General features: G+C 36.1%; 4 protein-coding genes and 1 non-coding gene across 5 annotated transcripts; 1 reads left to right on the top strand and 4 right to left on the bottom strand.

The window, feature by feature from the left end:
* Positions 1–640: 640 nt before the first annotated feature.
* Positions 641–4,657, bottom strand: LOC111803491 (NAC domain containing protein 50-like). Its single transcript, XM_023687925.1, has 4 exons — positions 4,292–4,657; positions 3,723–4,012; positions 3,215–3,457; positions 641–1,595 (listed from the first exon to the last, which is right to left on the bottom strand). Exons 1-4 carry the CDS (start codon positions 4,512–4,514, stop codon positions 1,011–1,013), a joined length of 1,341 nt encoding a protein of 446 aa, XP_023543693.1. The 5' UTR covers positions 4,515–4,657; the 3' UTR covers positions 641–1,010.
* Positions 4,658–6,494: 1,837 nt separating this feature from the next.
* LOC111797120 (zinc finger protein ZAT5-like) lies at positions 6,495–8,271 on the bottom strand. Its single transcript, XM_023680028.1, has one exon. The coding sequence runs from the start codon at positions 7,595–7,597 to the stop codon at positions 6,596–6,598; it is 1,002 nt and encodes a 333-aa protein (XP_023535796.1). The 5' UTR covers positions 7,598–8,271; the 3' UTR covers positions 6,495–6,595.
* Positions 8,272–10,299: 2,028 nt separating this feature from the next.
* LOC111797112 (probable pectate lyase 18) lies at positions 10,300–13,460 on the top strand. The gene is made up of 5 exons (XM_023680016.1): positions 10,300–10,616; positions 10,840–11,316; positions 11,429–11,855; positions 12,264–12,469; positions 13,172–13,460. Exons 1-5 carry the CDS (start codon positions 10,378–10,380, stop codon positions 13,452–13,454), a joined length of 1,632 nt encoding a protein of 543 aa, XP_023535784.1. The 5' UTR covers positions 10,300–10,377; the 3' UTR covers positions 13,455–13,460.
* Positions 13,461–13,944: 484 nt separating this feature from the next.
* On the bottom strand, positions 13,945–14,017 carry TRNAK-UUU. The gene has a single exon. It is a non-coding gene; the product is annotated as a tRNA-Lys (tRNA).
* A 1,660-nt stretch (positions 14,018–15,677) lies between these two features.
* Positions 15,678–17,749, bottom strand: LOC111797103. The gene is made up of 2 exons (XM_023680005.1): positions 16,876–17,749; positions 15,678–16,789 (listed from the first exon to the last, which is right to left on the bottom strand). Exons 1-2 carry the CDS (start codon positions 17,740–17,742, stop codon positions 15,866–15,868), a joined length of 1,791 nt encoding a protein of 596 aa, XP_023535773.1. The 5' UTR covers positions 17,743–17,749; the 3' UTR covers positions 15,678–15,865.
* Between the last annotated feature and the right edge of the window lie 2,592 nt (positions 17,750–20,341).

Here is a 20,341-nt window from a genome sequence, read left to right as displayed (position 1 = left end):
GACTTTTTCGATAATTGGATCAACGTGTGTGGCAATGCTGTTGACGGTGACACGTGGGTGACACTAAAATGTCCAATCATCTGTTAACAAAATTCTTGTTGACGTGTCTTGGGTTAGTTTTAGTTACTTTACCTAACTTATTATAAATAATAATAATAATAAAATATAAAAAATATAAAAAATAAAAGAAAAAGTAACTAATAAGAATCAACTTTTTTACCTTTCACTTTATTTTACTATTTATTTCTGTTTACTTTTCTTTATAAAAAAAAAAAAAATGTATCTAACTTAAAACAAATTTTCTAACATATCCTTAAGAGAATTTAAATAGAATATCTTTTTTATTTCACCTTTAAAAAAAAATAAAGTAATTTTTTAATACGTTAAAAGTACATATGTCTAGTCAGATCCTCGTGCTAATTTTGACTTCATCTAACTTTACACGTGATGTATATATAATAGAAATATTCTTTTAAAATAAGAATATTCATGAATTTATAAAAATATCGAATAGATAAAAAGTTCATTCATCACAAACTTGAAAGTTGGAAGACCGAGCAAATTTAACGTAATAAGCTCAGTAAATAAACATGAAATAAGAAGTAAATTTGAAGGGTAAGAAAAGAAAAGGAAGTAAAAATGACTGGAAATGGGGGGTTAAATTAATAGTTAAGACAACCTTATTTCATGAAATGCCAGCAGCTGAGAAGTTGAAGTTAACAACATCATCAATGGTCTTTAGGCATAGCATAACATGAAGTTCTAACATGGGTTGAAGTTCTTCCAAATTTAAAGGCTTCACTAAATTGATACTCTTACAACACAGCTTAGTTGCTTAGACAACTGAACTAGTTATATTAGTAGCTACTACAACAGCCCGGATTCGAATGCCGATAAAGTACAAAGAGAGCAAAATGGTAGCAACAATTTACAGGGCATAGCCATAGGGTGTTGTCGACATCGTTACGGTCTCCTTATTCAGCATGGTAATCCAGGATTCAAGGATGATATTAATTATTATCATACTTCGACTTCAAATCACTAATTTCCTTATTCAACACGACAATCCGGGATTGAAGGATACTAATCATGGCTCGAGCGCTCAACAGCTCAAACTTCAGTGTCTCCCTTTCCATAGATGTCTTGTGGATCTCATGTTGCAAATCTTGGATGAATTTCAGGATGCTTGGATGAACAGATGAACTAAGATCTGAGGTTTCTAATGCAGGTGGAGGAGCAGGAGTATCCTTCGGTTCTGCAGATTCTAATAGTGAATATTCCACTAAGGTAGAAAGGAAATTCTTTGTTGTTGGTGTTGTCGCACTCGTCGTCGTTACATCCGTCACGGTTTCAGATAAGCTGAGCTCTTCATTTGACATGGATGAGTTCTCAGAACCTTTGGAAAATTCAGAGCTTAGGTCACTTTGCCGCCTTCGTTTATACTTCATTAGCGGGAAGGGTTTAGGATTAGCAATAATGGAGGGTGGGGTATAATCCTCCAAGTTCTCACTTTTGCACATAAACAAAAAGTTGTGAGAGTTTCTTGGAGGATCCTTCGATATAACAGGATCTTTACTGATGAAATGAGTTTTTTCCTGGCGAAACAACACAAAAATGTAACTTATCTTAGGGACAAGAAACCAAAAATGAAAGGCACTTTCAGAAATGTCAACCGACCGTCATGAAGTCGATGTAAAATACATGAACGAATACCCTCACTACATGTGCATTTTCCTGGAAAACGTTTCGAAAAACAACCCGACAAACAAACTCAATTACGCCTTACAAGATGAGTAAACAAAGAGTGATGCACCCCATTGCACAATAGTTGGGTAGATTTCATCTATCAATGAAATTGTTCCTTAATCCAAAAAGAAACAGATAAAGATACTAAAAAGAACCCTCTTTTATCCAATTGATTTTCTAAGAGACATTCTCAACTTTATGGTAACGAATAATCATGGAACCTTCTCAACCTTCCTATGAGATAAGGAAACGGATTCAAAAACCATAGGGCACAACTTTTTCCATGAGAGCTGAAGAAATGGAAGCTTACATACATTCTGAAGTTTTTGGTACCATGGATATTACTTCAATTTTCGACCATTCGATCATTTGGCAAGTAAGGTTTGAGATTCTCGACTGAAATTCGGTAGGAAGGATGAAGGGTAGTGTATATTCTCCCAGAATCGCTATATCCTCGGATTCCTGCTTCTTTCGAAGATGGCAGGAGTGACAGACTAAAGCAATCTCCATTGAGGTCCTCGATTGTACGCCATTTCCGACGCACAACATGCAGCCATATGGGTTCAACAGTCAAGTCTCCAGTTGGTATCCAAGTGTAGAAGGGGAATCTAACTTGGGAAGTAGGGAAGGCTACATACCAATTAAAGGAGAGTATGAAGGTCCAGGATCCATTTGCAACGGAGCAACCAAGAAAATGTGACCTTGCAATCAGATTCTATCCGGGACAAGGTACACCGACTTGGGACGGGTGCCTCCTTCGTATCAAAGTTCCACATCCCCATGAAAACTTTCACTCTTTTTAAGGATACCTACCATGAGAAATGCTATTGAGTAAAGAGGAGCACAAAGAAGCACGCCGGACGGCTAAACCTTTCAGCTCCTTTCTTGTGCACCTTTTGCTTGCAGGTTAGATCAAGGGCTGTAAAGCCATGACCTATCTAAATTATATCCTTGTTTGCAATTCCAAATCACGTATCTTAGCCCACTGTCTGTCCTTTCCCCCATTAAACTACTTTTCATTGAAAATTAGTAGTTTCTAATCTCCCAACCCTACTCATTCGGTGCAGTGCAGCGAAGTAATTACTATGGCAATAATAATTAACACTTATAATTCACCGTGATTAGTCAGCATTGATGATGCATATAAACCAAATCAACAAAACAAAACAAAACAAAACAAAAAATCTTCGTATTTAAGCATGGGAGATGCATCCCTGGCTCGAAAAATATATACATGTCTAGAACAGGTTAGCTTGCTGCATCATAGAAAACAAACCTACATTTGATCAAATGTTTTAGATGCGTTATACCAAGGATTCTACACGATGTCGCGTAGATTTTTCTATATGCGGGTATGTAAAAAGAAGAAAATTACTAACTCTGTAACTCATTTATTCATATTATTCAAAACAAACTTCAGTACTTCGCATTGAAATGATTTCCTAACTAAGTTCGAAGAAACACATACCTGAATACCGTCCTTCCCTTCGTCACGTGCACCATTGTTACTACCCTCAGCAGCACAGACACTATTGCTGTTCCTTTCGGACTGTGCATCGTAACTAGCTATTTTACCATCAGCAATCTCTTCTCCAGGAATCAAAACTGATCCAGCATCATCCCATTCCTCCTCAATAAACGGTGCATAACGGTGTCCATTCGGGGGTCCTATATTACTTTTGTGGAATACTCTGCACAAAACATATGCATCCTTCTCCAAAGAAGAGGACGGCGGAGAAAGAGAGCTGAGTAAGAAGCTGAACTCCACATACAAATCCAAACACTATGTTTGCTGAAAAAAGTACATAAAAAAAAGAAGACTGAATCTTAAAATCGTCACTCGAACTCTAAACTTCACCTAAACATATTTTACAAGTATCAGAATCCGTACATTCCTTCGCTTTTCTAAAGCACAGCACAGCCGCCAAAACAACACAAAATGGACTGCTCATGGAAAATTTTCATGATGGCCTCACCTGCGAGCTTCCCGTTCCTGCTCCTGCTTTCTCCAGTTCTTCATCTACAAGCCTGTATTCATGCATGACCCAATTGGTCCGCTTGCCATCTGGTGCTCTACCACTATGGAACACTAATGTTTTCTTTAAGCCCACAATCCTTGAGTCATGGCGGACCGGCCGATCATTACCAGTGGCTTTCCAGTACCCTTGGCATGTAGCCCTGTTCATCCTAGCCCCATTTCCATATTTCTTGTCCAACAGACTAAAGAAGTAGTACTCTTGGTCCCTGCTCTTCAACCTTGACTTCCCTAAATATAACATTAAAGAACAAAACAAATCTAATTAAAGGACCTGGTTCAGAAACTCAATAAAGAAACATGCAGCCGCCAATTGACCATGGAAGCTTTATAAAAATGAGACCAGAAAGCAAGAAGGCCATTTAAAACTAAATTTCCATCAGTAAAAAATCAATAAACGAGCGACCAACTAGCTACCCAAAATCAAGCCAGTAGACATATAAACCGAGCATAAATTTGAAGAATCAAAGAAGATGAGAAGAAAGAGTTCGTAAGCAGCAGCTAAGTTACCTGCGAGGTCCCAGGGCTCGCTCTTGTAGATATCGACCTCGGAAATAGCATTGAAACGGAAGGATTTTCCACAGACCTTCCGCTTAAGGTAGTAAATAACGAGCTCTTCATCGGTCGGATGAAACCTGAACCCCGGAGCTAGTGCTGTTGGTGCAGCTGCCTCTGCAGCGACGGGCTTCGTCGGAGCTAGAGGCGTTGATAAAGTCAAGGCTTCCGAACCCATTAGCGAGAATCTCGACTGGTTCTGCGAATTGGAACTACGAGCTCTGGAAATGGAGATTAGGGTTTCCAAAGGTTGAAGATAAGACTTTGATTGGTGCTGAAGAAACTACATAAAGATACCTTCAATTACAAGGGATTCTTTACGGGGAAAGACGAAACCAACCCTGGTTTTGAATTTTTATTTATTTATTTATTTATCTAAATTTGAATCTCCGATAATTACTTAAATTAAGCTATTTCATAATTAATTAAGTTATTTAATGATTTATTTAAGCTAGGATTGTTTAAAGTTTCTTACATTTTTTTTAAAAATATTTTTATAATAAATTAATTAGAATTAAATGTTTTATTCTATCGTATTACATAAAATATTAATTACCATTAAGGTGGAGAGTGATATTTAAACGACGACATTTTTTAATATATTTAATTATTTTTTTAGTTTACGTAGGGTAAGAATGAAAACGTTACTACAATATTTTGGATAATAATTAATATTTTTATACTTGTGTTCGGTTTGACTTCAGTGCATTTAATAGTTGATAGATCTTGAACGGTTATCTTGAGTTTTAGATCGAACTAATCATTGACACAAATAGTTCATAGATACGACATATTCGCCCCTCCCTCCCCCAATTGCAAGACAGTATGGTTTTGACTAAAAGATTTTTACGTCAATATTACCAAATATAAACTTTTAACAAATTTTTATCGTTTTCAAAATTTTAATTTAATTCTGGTAGCTTAATCGAGCCACTAAAATTATTTCTAAATTGACGTTTTTATCCCTCTAATACTCCCACGAAAAATTATCCGTTCGTTACCAAAAAAAAAAAAAAAACATGNTTTTTTTTTTTTTTTTGCAAATATAACGAAAAAAATAAGACACTAATTATCGAGGTATGAGTATGGCGCACGATATCCGATGTTGGGACTTAGCCTGTAAGGCAAGCAACCGTTGCATCATTTTCCATTATACAAATCCACCAACTTATCGATTTATATTGTTTTTTTATTTTACGTTAACTTATATTCGTAAAATAATTTTAATTTCATTTCTATTATTTTTTAAATCATCTGATTAATTTATTTATAAAAATAATTTATTTTTACTTCTGAAGTTTGACAAATCACAATAATTTTATTAAAAATTTTAAATTTTATAGGGACTAAATTGCAATTAACCTTAAACTATGAGAACTAAATTTAATTTTTTGAGATTATATGGACTAATAATAAAATTTGAGAATTTGAGCTCATGACAACATTTATCATAGCAGAACTTGGCCGGCGTTAAGCTTAAACCAAGCCTTCTTCTAAGCTTTCATTTAACCTTCTGTTCTTCATTGCCGGCGCCGGCACTTATGTGTTTCAGACCAAAAGGATCAAATTGGCAGCTTCTTCTACTTCCCGTCGATCAATTTTCAGAAGGCGGCTGGAGGATTCGGACCGATTCGTGTTAACGATTGGAACGTGATTGCTGTTCCCTTTCTGAAACCAGAAGATGAGTTTGATCTTCTTGCTGGTGATTGGTCTTTCGACAACTATAAGGTAACTGTAGTGATGGAGTTGTTCTTGGACATGTTGGGNTATCCACTAAATCTTCTTTACTTCTAAATCTGATTTCTTTTTTTCGTTTAATTTTGTTTTTATGTCTTCAGATCCACGATGAATGATCCTATAATCGCATTTAATAGCATCCCGAACATCATGTTGATGAATGGGAAGCCACCTTTCGGCTGCCCTGAAGGAAAGGCGTTCGAATCATTCCCTGCTACACAAGGTAACCACAATTTTTCTTATTGTGAGATCCTACATCAGTTGAGGAAGAGAACTAAACATTGTTTACAAGGATGTGGAAACCTCTCACTAAAAGAACAAGATTCGTAAAAGAATTTCATTACTTCCATTATAACATAAAAATTAAAAGAATTTGGTGACATTGAAAGGTAAATTTTCCAAACAAGAGGAAAAAAAATGAAGATAAACTCATATAATCACATCAAGTTGATCATCAGTAACAATGATATGATGGAAAGTAAAAAATTTAGGGTGAAAAAATTTTAGAATTCTTATCCATCCTTAGTAATGACAGTCAACCAAAGTCCTGGCAGAAAAAACAAGTGGCTGCTGCTGTTGCTGTTGCTGTTGCTGTTGTTTATTATGTTGTTGTTGTGGCTGCTGGTTTGACTTTATTAAGAATGATTCTCTTTGATCATGTTCTTGAGGAGCAGGAAGGTTGAGATCCAAATCCAAAGAAAGAACACTTCTTTGCCGCTTTGGTTGTCTTTGATCCTCAGTTTCAATAGCCATTGGAGTCAGAGACAAGGCGGTGTTTGTCCCGACCGGCATGGCGCGGTGGCGTCTCATGTGACCTCCCAAGGCCTGCCCAGATGTAAATTCAGCTCCACAGATAGCACACTCATGAACCTTAGCCTTGCCACTGCTATACAAACTCCCCCTCTGATTCAATTGCAGAGAAAGTGAGTTTGTGATATTGTTTCTGAATTGCATCTCTTCATAGTCTGAAGACAAATGCAGCTTCTTTTCAGCTTCCATGGCCTTAGGCTTCTTATGGCTAGCCCTGTGTCCTCCCAATGCTTGAAACGATGGAAATGTCCTATAACAGGTCTTGCACTCATAACCATTCCATCCACTCCCACCCTTTTCGGTTCCAACCGCGACATTCTCCGTTGGGAATCTCCGCACATTGTTAAGATGATGAACCGGTCTGGCGTCGACATGTTTCGGCGGCGAACAAAAGGGTCTCCCTTGAGCAAGGAGGATAAGGCAATTAGCCATGTCTTCTTCTTCTTCAGTGACGATATTGTATGGCTGCAATTCACCACCAGAGGATGAAGAAGTTGAAAAATTGTTCTGATTCTGAATCAAAACCTCATAATCATTGTTCTCTGCTACAGAATTACTGTCATCAACAACAAATCCTCCTTCCCCACTTGAAGAATTGGCTGGAACAGCAAAAGGGATTGGAGAATGAAGCCTTTGGCGCTTGGTTCTCTTGCCTTTGGCTATCAGTGCTTGTTCCTTAGACCCCATGATAGCTTGTTGATGATCAACTTCCATTCTTTCTTCTCCAACCCCAAAATTCCTCTTTCAGAATGGCAAAGGAAGGGAGAAATTGGGAGGACTATGGGTATAGATGTATGAACAGATGGGGTGATGTAATATTTGTTGAATGATTGAATCTCAATAGAACAGTAAAGTACGAATGATTTCGATTTTCCAAGGCTCAGAACATGTGATATATATATAGATATACAGGAAAAGGGGCAAAATGGAAGAGATATAGCAAAGGAAAGAGGACAGAATGAAGGAGACAGAGCCATACAGTAAAACTAAAAACAAGCATTTCGTCGAACAGATTGTGTGCAAAATTAGGGAGGCAGTGTCGCAGAATATTGATGGAGGAACAGCCAGTTTGTTAGCATTTTAGCCCGTTTCACTCTCTTTCTCACACTTTGCCAACCCACTTTAGCAGAGATAGAAAGAGAGAGAAGACCCCAAATGCCAAATCCCATCAGAAAAAACGAGGAAAAAACCAAACCAATGGTAATTTCAGGCCCTTTCTAATTTAAGCCTATTTTAACTTCAGTAGCTCTTGTTTGGGGAAATCGACAGAAACCTAAATTCATGGCTAAGAAAGACTCGCCTCAAATGGCGGATTTTGGAGAGAAACAGAGACATTTCCAAGTCCACAAACAATGGAGTTTCTTCTTCTTCTTCTTCTTCTTCTTCTTCCTCTGTCTTTGCCTCTGCACTCTGCCCACCGCTACTCCAATCACGTCCTTCCACTCATTAATTTAAATTTTAATGTATAACTTTATATTCCTTTTTTAATTCCCTAATTTAATTTAATTTTCCATTAATTCTATTTTCGTCTTTTTACATATGGGTCGAACCCATATCATATTATTTTTACGATTTAGTTTACTTATAACCGACCCTAACATTTAAAATGATAATAGATGTCTTATTCGTTAAGTTTTGTTTATGTTGGCAAAATGTCTATTTTAGCCCTCATACTTTTTTGATCTACGTCCTTAAATTTTCTAATTTTTTTCTATTTTAATTTTAAAATGTGTATTAAGATTCCGGAGAGACTGTCACATAATAATGTATTAAGATTTTTTTTTTAAAAAAAAAAGTTTATTTCATATATTTATCTTCAATTATTAAAATTTTCTAACAACTTTGTTTAAAGTTTTAGAAAGAATCTAGCTTTTTTTTTCTCTCTTTAAAAAGGGATTTTAATTTGAAAAATAAAGAGTAATTTTGAAGCAAACATTAAATGAAAATTATAGGTTGGTAAAGAAATGAAAGGTGGGGCCCAAATGAATAATAATAACGCTTTGACTTGTAAACCTAAGCAAAAACTATATTATATATAAAAAGATACACATTATTAGGATGAAATGTGACAACAAAGGACTTAATTTAACCCTAAGTTTAGCATATTTAAATCTAGGTTAAATATTATTAAATATTTTCTAAATAATAAACGTTCAAATCTCTATCCTCCTTTTTCGTCAATTTTTATTTATCGTTCAACGAGTATCGGTGAAGATTCAAATCTCCAAATTTTTTTATTGAAAACGTCGTGACCAATTGAGTTATACTCAAATTTGACACTCTACGTTTTTATTTGAACTGAATAAAAAATATAAATGAAGAATTATATAATATTATACGTCTTTATTTGATGATAAGGGTGTACATGGGTTAGGTGGGAAGAATTTAATCTTTTGACCGGGTGACTCGAGCAACCCAAATAAAGTACACAACCCATTCTTTATTTTCGAGAAGGGTTGGGTTGGATTGTCGAGTTGTTCCTTTTCTTTTTTTTAATTATATAAAAAAAATCTTACTTTGCCACCGTACATATTACATTAATAACTAAAATCTTATAAAATTCAAATATAAAACATCTACAACTCTATTTTCGGGCTGGTCGAGTTGACTTGACCAAACAAACGCCAATTTTAAAAATCAACCCTAATGTTAAAGGATTAAAATGAAAATTATAAATTATGGATCGATAATTAATGCAATTAGACTAATAATAATACACTTATGGGATGAATGATTTAAATTTGGTAGATTGGTTAGGTAGGGATATACTTTATGGTGTGCTATCATATTTGGAATAGATTTCAAACAAAATAAAGATAACTAAATTAAAGCTATAGTTTCAACCCCACACCATATGTATATATTATATCTTTAGTGGGTAATGAATGACCATTTGATCTAACAAATGCATGCAAATGAATGTAATTTTATTTTTTATATATATTATACCAAATAATAATGATAACCCGATTGAAAATCTTCGATAAAAGTTTTTGGACTCGATTAGGTAGAAAGAGTGTTATTCATTCATAATGTGAGATCGCACGTCCGTTTGAAATTCCCTAACAAACTTGTTTTAAAACATTGAGGTGAAGCTCAAAAGGAAAAGTCGAAGAACAATGATATATATTCGTGATGCAAAGAACTACTTAGCCCTCTCGTACAACGACTCTACTGTGCTGGATGAGAGTTTGTAGTACCCAAAACACTGGAGTTAGGGAACGAACGTGAGAGTTCTGAATTAAAACGAAACTTTTCAAAGTTGAAGGACGGATAAAATCGCTATCTCTAAACCCATATATTGGGAACTCGAGGAATAATTCTGAAACCCTAATGTGAAAAAAAAAAAAAAAAAACAGGGAAAGGAGCTGTGGGTTATAGAAATCAGCTTCCATGGAAGCCCCACCTCACAGCCATTAAAGTTTCTACTTTCTTTACTGACATGGATGCCAAGAACCCTAATACCCCACCAAAGAAAGTAACCCTTTTCAGACATGTTTTTATTCCTGTTTCAGAAACCAGATTTGTTTCGAACACAGTGTCTTTTTCTTCGATTAATACCGCAGAACAGCCCGGCCAGAAACATCCTCAAATTCCTCGTTCTACCTTCGAGGATGTTTCTTGTTCTTACCATTCTCTTGTTATGGATGTCTGGTTCTTCTGCTGCTTCTTTCAATCTTACATTACCCCATCAGCATCCTGACCCTGACTCTGTTGCTGATGAACTTCAAAGGTATAATTTAGCATTTTTTAATGTTTTTTCTTCGTGATTCTATTGGACATTGATGTTTTTTCATCTGGGTTTCTTTGGATTTGTTTTTCTTTTAAGAAAATAGATGAACCCATCTGAAAATTTCTCAGTTTTTACTTTCTTTTCCTGCGTTTTCTCGCCGTCCAAACAAAAACAGAGCATCCTCTGTTTCTCTGAAACCAAACATACTCTGTTTTCTCTGCAGGACAGTCAATGCATCTGTATGGAGAAGACAAATGCTGTCCGAATCGAAGGATCAAACTTCCTCTTGCCTCACCGGAAACCCCATCGACGATTGCTGGCGGTGCGACCCGAATTGGGCGGCGAACCGGCAGCGACTAGCTGACTGTGGTATCGGGTTCGGCCGCGACGCCATGGGTGGCAAAGGCGGCAAAATCTACATCGTTACCGACTCGTCGGATTCGGATCCGACGAACCCCACTCCGGGAACTCTCCGCCACGCTGTGATCCAATTCGAACCCCTGTGGATAATCTTCTCCGCCGACATGAACATCAAGCTCAAATACGAACTTATCATCAACAACTTCAAAACCATCGACGGCCGTGGCGCCAACGTCCACATCACCGGCGGCGGATGCATCACCATCCATTCCGTGTCCAATATCATCATCCACAACATCCACGTGCACCACTGCAAACCCTCCGGCAATGCCAACATAAGGTATGTGTTAGTGTTAAAAGCAAAATCATACCATTATAGTGGCTCGTGATTTCTAACAAATTTGATGATTACTATCGGATATTGAAAAATTTAAGCTGATGGGTTATGATAGGTCGACCCCGAGCCATGTGGGGCATTGGGGGCTATCGGACGGAGATGGGATATCGATATTTGACTCGAGGAAGATTTGGATCGACCATTGCTCGCTTTCATACTGCAAAGATGGGCTGATAGATGCAACAATGGGATCGACGGGGATAACAATATCAAACAGCTACTTCTCGCACCATGACAAGGTGATGCTGTTGGGGCACGACGACAAGTACACGCAGGACTCAGGGATGCAAGTCACCATTGCGTTCAACCACTTCGGCGAGGCGCTGAGCCAACGCATGCCGCGTTGTAGGTATGGCTACATTCATGTCGTCAACAATGATTTCACCGCTTGGGAAATGTATGCCATTGGCGGCAGTGCCCGCCCAACCATTAACAGTCAGGGCAACCGTTACACCGCGCCGGTGGACCCTAATGCCAAAGAGGTCTTTTTCTCTCTCTAAACCTTTAAAAAAAATTATTTGATTTTAAAATATTTTAAAATATTAAAACTAATGGAATAAACATTAAATTTAGAAAAAAAAGTTTTGATTTTTTTTTTTTTTTTAAATGGAATTATTCGGTGAGGGGAGCGGCGGCGGCGGCAGTCATGAGAGGAACTTTTGACTTAATGCGAGAAGTGGGGGAGGGGAGAATTAGATTCCTTATCCCACTTGCTTAGGCGGCGCCTGACGTTGACGCGCAGCCAATAAATCACTATTTCTTAGTGGGCCCTCTGTTTTTGTGCCGCGGAATTTGAGGGAGAAAAAAACACAACAGAACAAAACTATAATTGGGTTTTTGTTTTTATATTCTTCTGGTAAAGCGCGTTAACAAGCCGGTGATGATTATAGGTGACGAAACGTTTAGACACGGCGGAGACGGAGTGGGCGGCGTGGAATTGGCGGTCGGAGGGTGATATTTTGGTGAACGGCGCGTTTTTTGTGCCGTCTGGTGCCGGACTTAGCACCCAGTACGGTAAGGCCTCCAGCGTCGAGCCTAAGTCGGTGGCTCTCATCAATCAGCTCACTATGAACGCCGGCGTTTTCGGCGCCCCCAGGTAACTTTCTATTTTCATTTACTTTTTTTTTATTATTAAAAAAAAAAATCTCCATTTTATTATCTAAATTAATTACTATTTAATAATTGACAACTAAATGACTTATTAAATATAAATTTAAAAAAATTTAATTTATAATTTAACAATTTTAATAGATTTTTTTTAAAATTTTATTGATTAATTTACTAAAAATACATGAATTAATGTTTTTTTTTAATTAATATTAAGATTTATTAAAAATAAAAATTTTAAAATATAATGTGAAGCTTTTTTAAAAGCTACTTTTAAAGTGCTTCTAAATGTAATAAAAAATAGTCCCAAAAATTGGTGTAAAAAAGGAACAAAGAAGGAGGGAATTGATTCAATTGGAACCCAAATTGAGCAACAAATGCATGTGTTTGAGCATACAAAAAGAAAGGCTAAGCTTTTCTTCCTCTTCTCTTCCCTTTGCTTTTCAACCATGGGCCCCCCTCCCCGTTCTCGATCGTTCGGTTTCATCTTATCACCTTTAAGATGGAAGATGACTTGCTCTATAGATTAACGAACGTCGGGGTCGATTTTTTATTTTTGAGGTGAATACTCATTTAGGGTTTTATTTATTGATATTGAGAAGAAGAACTCGATGTGTATCTTATAAACATTGCGATGTTTATGAGATTCTCAACGATTAAAACTAGTTTTGACAGTTTTTGTAACGTGTAGGTACAATGTAGGTCAAGGAATTGTATATCAAGGGTTCAACGGTAGCAACGGTGGCGATGACAATAGCGATGGCGATGATGATGGCGGATATGGTGGTAACACTACCATAAATAACAATCCAATTTATGGGAATGGCGGTGGTAGCAATGATGGCTACCACGGAATGATATTTAAAGGTGACGGATATAGATCATCATCACTATCGTCGTCGTCAAACTTATGTATCCAAATTATAATAATTTTGTATATAGTAAAAAATTATAGCAGTCTATCGACATTATAGAAAATATAAAAGAGTATTAAAAAGCTCATATAATTAAATTAAGTTAAATTAAAGATATCTCGAGGTTATTTCAAATTCTTTAGAGTTAACTTGTTTACGAGTATCATGAACATGCGCTTTGCATTTTTTTAGATATTTATTTTTAAAACAATAAAGCGTTCAAGCCATATATGGTATATTTAAATGTTAAATAAAAACAGGAGAACGAAACTAAATACAACATAAGATATCTCGGGATGACCGTTCTCTGACATTTTTGTTCGAGATTTATTATTCTTTGAAGGCAGTAGTGATTAAATATTTGATCTATTTTAACGGTATATTTTGCTTGCCTTAAAGTCATAAATGAAAGATTCCTTCCAAAATGTTTCAAAGTAAAAAATAAAAAAGGTAAAATAAAATGAATATTAACTTTTTATGGTCAATAGTTATAAATAGAAGTAAATAAAATTAAAAAATAATAGAATTTTATAAAAGGGTACCTCCCTTTCGCCGTCTGTGGGAATCGAACCCACGACCACATGGTTAAAAGCCATGCGCTCTACCAGCTGAGCTAAGACGGCTCTTTGAAATGTTTAAGAAATCAATTATATATATTTTTTAATATGGATGTTGGGCCTTCGTGGGCTTTTGTTGATCCACAGAAATTACGCCAATCAAAAGGCTATTTATGTCATTACGCCGATCAATCTTGCAAGAGGTCCACAAATCAATAGCCCAAATGTTTCTGTGGATCAACAAAATAAATTTTTATAAGATTTATTAAAATAATTTTTTCTTTTTAAACTGCTTCAATAAAAGATTATTAAATTATTTACTTTTCCAAAACCAAAACTAACGGTTAACTGCCACATCACCTATATGTAGACCATTTCTTTTACGAACCTCGTAAAAAAAGACTCTGCTGGTCTGTGAGGACAATAGTTTCACTTTTAAAAGCTACATGTAGGTAACATCTCCGTGTTGTAGGGGATGCAGAGAGATCAGGTGCTAGATCCAGATTCCAATTCTTGATTTGAATCCTTATGAAAAATAGGCTATATGACTCGTGTTAGTCTATGGGAATATTAGTTTTTACTCATAGAAGCTACAAGCAGATAACGTAACCATGTGTTGAAGCCATCAAGTCCTGATTTCAGATTCCAAATCTTGTTCTTAATCCTTAAAATGACTCGTATTGGTTCGGAGATAATAGTTTTTTATTCCTAGAAGCTACAAGGAGGTAACGTGTAGAGATTGTAGTCTTTTACTCATAAAAACTACAAGTAGATAACGCAATCGCGTGTCGATCTGAACCCTTAAACATGGGACACTACAAGATCATAGAAAATATGAGTTTGCATCGTTTTAGGATTAAGTATTAGCTTGTTAATTTGTTTACTAAAGTTTGCTCGGTCTTCTTATCTATCTTTATCATAATCACTATTTCTATGTTTATCCATTTGTTAAAAACAAACATGAAATCCCGACATCACTACACTTCCCAACCTAGTGGGAATCAAAGTCAAAACCATACCCTCATCTATATAAACATAAACTAAGAACACCTCCTTCTTCATCCTCATAAACATCACCACAAAAATGGACCCAAACTCTGCACGATTCAATACCAAATCCTTCGAGTTGTTTAGAGTTAACTTGGTTGAGATATATTCTTCAAGACTTAAAAGTTCCGTTGACCGAACCAACATTGTTGTATTGTGATAATCAAGCAGTATTACATATAATAGCCAATCCAATTTTTCATGAACATATGAAACACATTGAAACAGATTGCTATATAGTTCGAGAAAAGTTACAAACTCGAATCATCAAACCATGTTATGTTTCGACTAAAATGTTATTGACACATGTTTTCATTAAAACTTTAGAAATACAGCAATTTGATTGACACGTACTACCCAACTTGTTAAGTGTGATCGACAAGTATTACCCAACTTGTTAGGTTGACACGTACTACCCAACTTGTTAGGTGTTATTTAAATGTAATCCGTAGTACTCTTTCCTCCTTTGTAGGAGTTAGTTTGTAACATATTTTATCTTATTTTCAAGATTTAGTTGATTGAACGACTCTGTTTTTTCTATCTGTTAAAACTTAATCACTAATAAATAAACACTTTAATTTCATTGGTTAGTTGACTAGAAGTGAGTCAACGTGACAAAGAGTTATCCTACAAACGTGGAAAAGAGGGAAATTATAATTATGAAATAAAAAATGTCAACCTTTCAAACATAGTTTCCTTCTCTCTCTCTCGCTGTCACGAGGAAGATTACAATATTCATTAAAGTCAACACTTTTAGGGCTGTTTTTACCAATTTAACCTTAAAGCTTTTAAATTAAAAAAACTACAATTACAATAATCCAAATTAAAGGGTGACCATAACAAACCAATCTAAAAATGCTGACATCATCATTGCCTAATCCCCTGTTTCGAGTCCTCCACTATATCGCCGCCGTTTATGAACCCACCGCCGTCTTCCTTCTCCGCCTTCTCCGCCTCCTCCGCCTCTCTAAATCTCCGATAAATGTCACTCTTATAAAACTTCCTCGTCCTCATCACCAAAACCAAAGAAACCAAAGCCCCAAACAAACTCACCGCCGTAATAATCACAAACGACAGCTTGAAACACACCGTCCCATTACAAATCAACTCCTCCCCTGTTTTTCTTATTCTCCCCGTCGCCGCCAGCTGCTTCTTCGCCTCCTTGTCGTATAAATACCCCGCCACATTCACATTCAGCAAATAAAGCCCCACAGGGCTCGCCACTGACCCGAAATTATACAGCGTCGCGTAATATTTTAGCCCAAAAACCTCTGAGACGATGGCGAAAAGCAGAGGCCATTGGGCGCCGTAGCAGAATCCGGTTAAAACAGAGGCAATGTAGAGGCCGCCGCTCGGGTTGAAGGCGATTAGAAGATGGGCGATGCAGGAAAGAAGAAGGACGATTGTGAGCATTGAAGGACGAGGGAATCTGTATTTGATTAGCAAATGTTCGGAGAGGAATCCGGCCATTACTCTGCCGAGGTAATTCCATATGCTGACAAGCGACACGAATGTGCTTATGCTTTTTTTTGGGTAATCTTGTGACTGTCCGATTTGTCCGAGGTTGTCGATGGCGGTTAGTGTCCCGCCGACGCCGCACGCGGTGGCGAGAAAAAGGAGGAACATGTCGACGCTGAACAGAGCTTGGAGAATTGTCCAATCTTCTCCTCTTTCCGGCGGACTGAACACGTTTTTCCACCATTGAATTTTGGTGCTGCTTGCTGGTTCTGTCTCCTTTGGTTTCTTCGGGAGGAGTGCCATTGGTGTCGTGTTCTTCAACGCCGGCGTCCCCTGTTTTTTAACGTTTGATCAAAATGGCAACTTTGGCTAACCTTAAAATTTCCAAAAAATTAAAAATTGATTAAATTTTCACTCACCGGCTTGGAGGAAAGCCCATTCTCAATCACCGGAGGCTTATTCAAGCGCCGCCACGCCTTGAATTCCTGAGCAACAACAACCACAATCGGCAAAAGGAGCAACAGAGTAACCACCGCCGCACTGCCACCGTACTCCCCTCTCCCAAAACTAAATTTCTGCTGCAAAATTATCATCAGCATCAAAAACCCAGCCAGCCCCAACGAGATATACAAAAACCTGTAAAAAACCCTCAGCTCATCCTCCTCGTGCTCCACCTTCATCCGCCGCACCGTCGGCAAGAAAATAAACGAAATCACCGCCGGCAACCAACCCAACAACAAAATCAACGACTTTTCATCTTTCCCATAAATCGCATGGTAGAGCTGCGTAACAATGGCCCCACTCAACCCCATGTAGCCCTTAAGAATTCCGATGACGACGCCGCGCCGTTGCGGGTAATTCTTAACGCAGGTGACGAGGGCGCCGGTGTTAGCGAACGTGGTGGCGTTGGCTCCGACACAGATATATAAGCACATGAGCCAGACGTGTGTGGGGATCTTCTCGGAAACAGAGAGCCAAATCATGAAGTAACCGAAGAAATTGAGAAGAGCTCCCATGGCAAGAATGGACCATGGTGGGGTTACTTCGTTGATTAATCCGGCCAAGACACCGACAGTGGTGCCGACATCTTTGAAGAAGCTGATGAAATTAAGGGTGGTTTGGTCGTAACCCAATACAGATTTGATGGTGCCGGAGTAGAGGCCGAACATGTAAGGGATGCCGGCCATGGACATAATAAGGAAGGAGGCGAACATCATGAACCATGGCCCTTTGATTAGTTTGAGGGTGAAGGATTTGGTGTTGAACCCTGCAGAGATTGGGTCCATTTTTGTGGTGATGTTTAGAAGGGTGAAGAAGGATGTGTTCTTAGTTTGTGTTTATATAGACGAGGATTTGGGTATGGGTTTGACTTTGATTCCCGCTATCTATCTTACTCGTGTGTAGCTTCTATGAGTAAAAACTACTATTCACACCGTCCCACACGATTAAGATCAAGATGTAAAATTCTAAAACGAGGGTTTGATGGCTTCAACACATAGCTACGTTAGCTGCTTGTAGATTCTATGAGTGAAGACTACTATACCCACAGACAAAGTTGAATCATTTTAGATTCAAATTAGGAATTGGAATTCGGATCCAGCACGGGACACCTATGACCTCCTAGCATCCCCTACAACACAGCTTTTAAGAGCGAAGATTATTGTTCTCACATACCAGCACAAGTGTAACAAACAAAACATGTTTAACTTTTGAGTTTTTATGATCGAGATGCTGAAACAGTAGGTGCAACATGTTAGTATATGTAATAACTTCGAATTCTTTCAAAATATTTTGAACTATTCTATCTCTATGATCACTCTTATTCGAATGTGGTCCCCATTCATTCATTCTCGTCTCTATGATCATTCTTATTCGAATGTGGTCCCCATTCATTCGTTATCGTCCTTATGATCACTCTTATTCGAATCTGGTCCCCATTCATTCATTATCGTCCAAATGTCACATACCCACCAGCTTCCTCCTTAGCTCGTCCTCCGAAACCACTCCTAAAAAACTCGATATCTTTATATAATTGGATTTTTTAATTATTAAAAAAAAGTACACGTATAGATGATGTGGCAGTTAACCGTTAGTTTTGATTTTGTAAAAGTAAATAATTTAATAATCTTTTATTGGCAGGAATTTCTTCTTCGTCGTCGTGGTTGGTCTTGTTTAATATCATTAAAATAATTTTGCCATTATTATTTATTTTAAATACTTTTTACTTTTCATACGCTTTGCAATTTTAAAAATGTTTTTTTTTAATTTAAAAATATTACAGCACATTTACATGTACATAAAATAAAAAGTCAACTTAGGGGAATTTATTTTAAATTATACAAAATCAAATTTGATATGATTTTATATTAATTAATTATATAAAATATTTGTTGCGATTCATGAACAATTATATTTTGGTTTAAAAACATCAAAAAACGACGTAGTTTTATGAAAAATATTGGATTTTCATTAATAATAATATTTAGAATCTTGTTTTCTAAATTAGTATATACCAACCACGTAGACATGGAATTAATAATATTAAACGGTGCCGTAATGTAATTAAATTAAAAATTATGAAATTAATTATAAAGTAATACAAAAGAAGAAAGCTTCCCCAAATACATACTCTAAATGACAACAAATATTTGTGGTATTTAATCTTTGTTAATTATTCTTAAATTAATTAAAATAAAGTATTTTTTTAATGGATGATAAATAATTGAAGGTTTTTTTTAATTAATAAATTTAAATCATACGTAGCTCATTTTTTAAAAATAAAAAATTATTTTAATAAATTTTATAATTAATTGCAGTTTATTCGAATTTTGTTTAGAATTTTCCACAAAGTAGAAATTCACTACAATTAAGTCATTGTCCTTCAAAGTCCAATTATTATTATTTTTTTTTTTTTAATATTTACCATGAGCTAATACATTGACTTTCACCCCTTCTAAAAAAAAAAAATTATATTTTGATATTAATGGTTTAAATATGTTAAAATATCCCGTAATTATCTATATATTTTAGAAAAATAATTTAGATATTTTAAGAATAAATTGTCTCATTTTATTTCTATAAATACTCCTCTACTCTATCAAGGTTTTCATCTCGAGAAATTCCAAACAGTCTAGACTCAGCTAGAGAAAAATATAGTAGTATTCTACATAGTGTCTTGTAATGTCTTCTAGATTGATGTTAATAAACAGTGTGAGTGTTTCCCACAAAGAATTGTGTAACTTTACATAAGTTGAATTGAGATAGTTTGGATAAGGCTTACATCTCCCGACAATGTCATAAACTGTGTCGAAAATGACCTTTTCTTTTGATATCATTGAAACGACGTTGGGAGAGTTTATTTCTCCTATCGACATTTAAATAGCTTCGGGATAAGATAATTTTAAAACCCTGAATCAATTTTGAAGAATAAAAGATATTTATAATATTTGGTATTTAAATGTTATTATTGTAAGGACCAATAGGTAAATTTTTTAATGCGTGACAGAAAATAAAATGTTATAAAATTAAGGTTGAAATTGAAAAATGAGACATAGAAATCATATACTAAGCCATAAATACGTAACTTACAAAGTCACGATGTTCAATGAATAGTATTATAAAATATCCCAATAAAAAAAATTAAATTAAATAATACTTCATTTTGCTTTATTTGAAAGGGAAATTCCACCTCATTAATTAATCCAGAAGGACCACGTGGGGACAACCGCCCAAGAAAATTGGGTCTTCCCTCTCATTAAATTATAGCTAAACATTTTCATACTAAACGATGTGGGACAAAAAAGAAAAAAACTATATTTTTTGGTATATTTTTTAAATTTTAAATACTATATTTTTATTCCTTTATTTAATTTTTGTTTCAATTTA

Source organism: Cucurbita pepo, chromosome LG01 (assembly GCF_002806865.2).
Source record: "Cucurbita pepo subsp. pepo cultivar mu-cu-16 chromosome LG01, ASM280686v2, whole genome shotgun sequence".
In the NCBI taxonomy this organism is placed as follows: domain Eukaryota; kingdom Viridiplantae; phylum Streptophyta; class Magnoliopsida; order Cucurbitales; family Cucurbitaceae; genus Cucurbita; species Cucurbita pepo.
The sequence above is the reverse complement of the archived record's forward strand: the minus strand, read 5'-3'. Positions and strand labels throughout refer to the sequence as shown.